This window comes from Crocodylus porosus, unplaced genomic scaffold (genome assembly GCF_001723895.1).
Source record: "Crocodylus porosus isolate Cpor-Errol unplaced genomic scaffold, CroPor_comp1, whole genome shotgun sequence".
NCBI classification, from domain to species: Eukaryota; Metazoa; Chordata; order Crocodylia; family Crocodylidae; genus Crocodylus; species Crocodylus porosus.
This window is the reverse complement of record NW_017728909.1, coordinates 35264780-35270779: the sequence shown is the minus strand read 5'-3', so window position 1 is coordinate 35270779 and position 6000 is coordinate 35264780. Positions and strand designations below refer to the sequence as shown.

Below are 6000 nucleotides of genomic sequence, written 5' to 3'. Positions count from 1 at the left end.
TCCTGCCCTTCGGGCAGGAGCTGGACTCGATGATCTTCCGAGGTCCCTTCCAGCCCTAATGTCTATGAAATCTATAAAAGGAAACTAGATTAGTCAGGCAGGACCTGCCTGCTGATAAAACCCATGTCGGTTACCCATCTGCATCACATTAGCCAGCAGACTCCCACAGATGTGCTCCTAGATAACTTTTTCTAGGATTTTCCCAGGGATAAAGGTAAGGCTGACTGGCCTATAGTTCCCCAGGTCCTCCTTCCTCCCCTTCTTAAAGATTGGGATGTTAGCCCTCTTCCAATCCTCCAGGCTTGTTTATTCTATGCAGGCTTGCAATTGGTGTCATTTCTCTTTTCCTTCCACTACTTCTTGACATCTTTTTTTTCCCCCAACATATCACTGCAGTAATTTGCTCCCTTCCATTCTTCCTGCCTAGCCTTTTCCCAAAGCCTGGTCATCCTCTACTGTGATTATTGCAAGTTTTTCTCTCTGCCTTCCTTCTGCTCTGTTCACCCACTCTTTATCCTGATCAAACTCTTCTTCACTTATCCCTTAAAAAATCAATTATGATAAAAATAATACAGTAGTTGGTGGATAGCAGCTGGGTAACCAAACAGTTTTCAGGGGCCTACTCATTCTGTAAAAATCATCAACAACATTTCTGTTTACTTCAGTCAGGCACTCTATCTTTATTAGCCAGAAAGTAAGTGAAGTTTAAATAAGCATTTTTTTCTCCTGACCTGGAGCAAAAGCTGGCATCCTGATGACTCTTTTAAATATGCAATTGGGTTTTATCAAGAGAAAACACTGGAAATGTTAAAGTTAAAAAAAAAATATGGTTTGATCTTGCAGAGTTGATTCCTTGTCTAGCTGGATTTGAAAACACTCTTTGGGGAAGTGATTAACTATAGTCTCAGAAGTGACATTGGCCTTTCTGATATGTTAATTTATAATTTGGCAAAAACTGTGGACCATTATTTGAAAGTGCATGATGATCTCTGCTTACAGAATATGTATCCATGTCACTGCTTAAGTGACATTGCAGTTAAGTTAAATAAAACAGGTAGTGAATTATAAATGAGTTATTGATGGCATTTAACATTTTTAATTTTCTTCACAATAAAAAAAAAAAAGCCTCAGGGCCCTTTATTCCTGATTTTTTTTCCAGCAAGTTGCAGAAAGTGTTATGCACCTGAGGGGATTAGGACAATTCACAGCAGTAATATAATTTTACAGTGTTCCTCATGCAGTTATTGACATGTACTTCATTATGGATAAAGCCAGAGCAAATCCAGACCCAGAGATTTTAAAGCAGAAATGTAGGCTGTGTAATAGTTTGGGATGGGATTCGTCAGCTGTTCTTCACCTAAGCTATTTGAAAGTCAAGTGTTTTGTTTTTTTTTTAAATCACTGTAAAAGCAAGTGCTTTATATTAAGCAAGTGCTTAAATTAGGAGGCAATTCCTTTCTACAGATCTAAACCAAAGCTAATGTCACAACAGTTGTTTTGCTGGGGAATGTGTGTCTCTTCTGAAGGGTTACTACTTAAGTGATGATGCCCTGCTAAGGTAAAAAGAGGAGAAAATTCAGGGACAGAATTCTGCTTCCTACTGTGCACCTAAATAGTATTTATCTAGTTGTGTAAACAACAGTTTTTGCACTTATGCACAGGTTGTGATTCTGTAGCCCCTTCAGTGTGTACATACGGTGTGAGTAATGTGCGCAAAAAGACCAAGCATGCACAGCGAGCTATGTAGTGGTTGAGCACCTACATGATTCTGTTTGTGCACCCACTGTGGACCTGTCAATATATTTAATTCATGAAAATGTAGCTGGCCAGAAACTAGCAGGTGTTGCCTTCCATGTTGTACTCCCAATAATCGAGCAGTTAGGGCATTTGCCTAGGAAATAACAAGAGATCTGGGGCTCCTATACACATGCAGGGAGGCTGCCCCAACGTGCTGTAATTACAGCCCATTGGAGCAGACTTGGCTGGTAATTACTGTGTTCCAGCAGACTCCAGCTTCAACTGTATCAGCATCCCTGTGCTGGAAAAAGGCAGCAGCTCATTCAATGAGCTTTAGTTAAAACACCCCCACCACTGTTTTTCATCATGGAGATGCTGATACATGTGACTCTCCAGGCACTTTAATTAGCATAGTTCTCAGAGCGCACCCATCTTATTAAAGCACCCATCTTCCATCTCCTGGAGCATGGTTATAAATGCCTCTGGTTTCTATACCCTTTTACCTAGAGGGGTATTTGAATCTGCATCTCTCTCGCTTCCCAGCGCAGCATTTGAAACATCTGCATTGCATGGTGCTCTCTCCAGCCCTCTTTTTAAAGTTAAGCCCCTGCCTTTCTCATTTTAATAATCATTGGATAAAATGGATGTAGACCAGTACAGTAAGGAAGTTTCTGCCTTGTTGGAAGCAAGAATTCAGGCCAGAACTCAAGGCATGCTCCCTTCTAGAGACATTGCACTGAGTCGCACACCATCTTATGTGTTCTCTTCCTCCTGACCCTATTATCTTGCTTTTTTTGGCTGTCCAGAGGGCTAGCTTCAAGTGGAGATAGGGTTTAGATAAACCACAGCAAGTGGTGTGATGGTTAGAGCACTGTGCTGAGATGTTGGAGACACGTAGGTTCAGACCTTTTGCGGGTAAGGGCATCCAGTACCACTTGCCCATGAGTTTGGCCAACTACATATTTCTCACTTACAAACTTAAGGAGCACAAAGGCAATTGTATATGAGCAGAGGTGACCCAAGCAGGGTGCAGGGTCCAGGGCAAATCAGCCCATGCGGGGCCCCATCCCCACTCCGATCCTGGACCCGAAGAAGCTGCCGCTGCCATTGGCTGCGGCAGCAGTGGTGGGGGTAATGAGTGGCTGGACACGGAGCTGCTGCTCTGCGCTGCTGCTGCTCTGCCCCACTCCATGGGGGCCCCCCCAAAGTGTGGGGCCCAGGGCAATTGCCCCAATTTGCCCTTCCCTAGGGACAGCCCTGCCTATGAGCCTGGCCAGTGTGTAGCTAGGTGTGCGTGCTCAGCCTATGTACAAATGCTTACATGTCCACACTGCAGGAGGAGTAGAATCACAACTTGCCTATAAAAGCCAAAAATGCCACTCATGTAGTCAAAACTGCCTTTTAAGCTGAACAAAATGAAATGGATAGAATTCTGTCCCAGGCAGGGCTTTCTCTACTGGGCATTGGCATAACTGTATTGAAGTCAGCCAGGACTCTGCTGATTTATACCAGTGGAAGACTTGGCCCTGAAAAGGTAACCTACAATCAGTAGTCCTTATTGTTTAAAATCCTCCCTGTATTATTCCTGAATTTAACTGTTCAATGTTCAGATATAAAGGTTTAGATTGGGAGTGGCTTCACTGAAATTACTTTGGGTTACCATATTTATTTGGTTAGAAGACACGGTCCTTCCTCCATTTAACATAGGAGGAAAAAGCCCTTTGCCTTAAAATTGAGGATGAAGCAGTGGGGCAGGATGGGACAGGTAGCTGCTGTGACTCTGGGTTGGGGCCAGAGCTGGAGCCCGAGACAGAGCTGCAGCTGCTTTCTGCTGCCTCTGCATACCCTGCCACTCCTCCCCTGCAGCCCCCAGTCTCCCTCCCTCCCACACCACTTCTCCCCCTCTCTCCCTTTCTCTGCTGAAGTCCTCCTTAGGTTTGCTGTACACTGGCAGGCTCTGTCCCTGCTGCAGCATGGGGCACAAAGCATGGTTCCAGCCCTGTAGCAGCAGTGTCAGCTCTGCATCACTGCTACAGGGTACATGTTGCAAGAACCATCTTCCATGTCCTAGACTGCAGGAGGAATGAGGGTTGCCAGACCAAAACTAAAGGGGGGAAGGAAGGGCAGGCAGAGGAGAAGATTGGAGGAAGGGAGTGGGGACCTGAGGTTGCAGGGGGCAGAAGTGGCATGGAAGGAAGAAGTGGAAACAGGAAAGGGGAATTGGGGCATCCTGAGGCTGCAGGTTGGGTAGGCACAATGGGGGTGGATAATGGGGGAACAGGTAGCAGGGAGCAAGTTGCCTGCCTCTTTCACTGCCTGCTCCCGTGCCTCCACAATGCCTGCCTCCTGCCCTACCATGCGTCCGCCTACTGTCTGTCCTCCACCAGGCGCCCCATTACTGCTGCCTCATCACCTCCCTCCCTGCAGTATTGTGGGGGGGGGGGAAATGATTTAAGATGATCCTCCAATAATTAGTTTCCACACATGGAGAATTAACAGTTTATAATTTTTGGGGGGTAGAATCTAATTATTGGTGGGGGGGTTGACATTCAGGGTCATCTTCTATTTGAGTAAATATGATACTTCAGAATAAACAGGTACAGAAATTGGCCCAAGAGATGTTCCAACCATGATGCTGAATTAATGATTGGTATTTTAAGGTAATAATAACATTTACAAGAGAGTGTTTATGTTTGTTTTCTTTAGGACCAATGTCCGGAGGCTTCAACTTCCAGGTGACAGATGGTTTGAACTTTGCACCTCGACAGATTTTTAGCGTCACAGCTCAGACTCTACTTATCAGCCTAGAAATAAACAAAGGACTTAGCATCTTTCCAGGTAGGGCCTCACTAGATTAGTTGAATTTAATTTATTTGCAGTATGTAGAGGAAATAATATATACAAGTGTATATATATAAATGACTATATAATAGGTCCCTGCAGGCATCTACTGTATGCACACCTATAAATTTAAAATGACAATTTAATTACCTTTTCAGTGTTGTTGATTTTTATGATCTTTAAATTTACTGGTAAGCATGGACCTGATGTGATAGAAATGGGTACTGAAATACGTGCCAATGTGACTGCTAATATGTTTACATTTAACTAGTGGATCGTCTTAAACTGAATTAATTAAAAAAATTGTTAGCAAATTCATGGAAGCTAAGAAGGAAAGTGGCTATTACAATCCAGAACCTGTTTCAGTGCTTGATAATTTGCCCAAGAGTACCTATGTGATATCCTCAGGGTTTTGACTAGCAAGTTTAACAACAACCTGATGCTGGCTAAATTTGCTATTGCTTGAGAAAGTTATGAAGAGCAATGCTGATTTATCATTGCTTTTCTAATGATTCAGAAAGATGGGGCTGCTTTGACTCACATTTGGAAGTCTGTATTTGTAACCATAAGGGCTAGCACATTAAGTATGTCAATAAAAGCTTGCCTCTGTAGGAGCTGAAGTATTAGGAGTCATGCTTATCAGAGATGTTTCCTACTCATGTCTGTGTAGGTTCTTGCCTATTTACTAGTCCACCTGAGAGTGGCTTAGAATGATTTAATAGCGTAACTAGTACCTGGAGTCAGGAGGTATATATCTGCAATGGATAAGGGCTTAACTTGTGCAACTCTGGCTTACATCTTGTTCATAGAACCTTAAGAACTAGGGGTATGTAGATGAAACGGGGACCCTAAATTGAACCAATAGGTTTTAAACGCACTGCTTCAATTTAGGGCTGATTAAACCCCCATGTTGTGCACACACCCTACTGACTTACCTACGTCTCTGGCAGGGAGGGGAGGGTGAGCTGCCAGTGGGCAGAGCGGTCCCTGGGCTGGGGAGGCTGGGGCTGATACAGTGGCTGGAATTAATGAGCAATACACTGCTGAGGCATGCAAACACCAACACCATTAAAGTGGTGCAGAAGCATTTAGCCCACTTTAAAGTGTTGTGCACACGTGCCTCTCATTTCGTCTACATATGGCCAAAATTACCATGGTTACCTGAATCCAAGATAACTCTGAATTTAAGACAATGCCCCAAAATTAGATTCTACACATGGAAAATTATACATTTGTTTTAATTTTTCATGTATGACATCTAATTATTGGCTGGAAAGCAGCAGCAAAGGGGGCAACCTGTAGGGAGGCAAGTGGTGGGGAGAGGGGTAGGTAGCTTGACCCTACCTGGCAGCTTATCCCCCACTTGTGCCTTGCCATCCCTCACTTTAATCCCCTTTGTCTTCCCTCCTGGTGTCTGCCTTC

The 6000-nt window shown here is 44.0% G+C and overlaps 1 protein-coding gene across 1 annotated transcript in view; it reads left to right on the top strand.

The window, feature by feature from the left end:
- Positions 1–6000, top strand: part of LOC109307679 (chondroitin sulfate proteoglycan 4-like) — a 53578-nt gene that overhangs the window by 35550 nt on the left and 12028 nt on the right. Inside the window, exon 7 of the mRNA XM_019531693.1 lies at positions 4444–4575. Coding sequence (XP_019387238.1) covers positions 4444–4575 — 132 coding nt within the window. The remainder of the gene's footprint in view (positions 1–4443; positions 4576–6000) is intronic.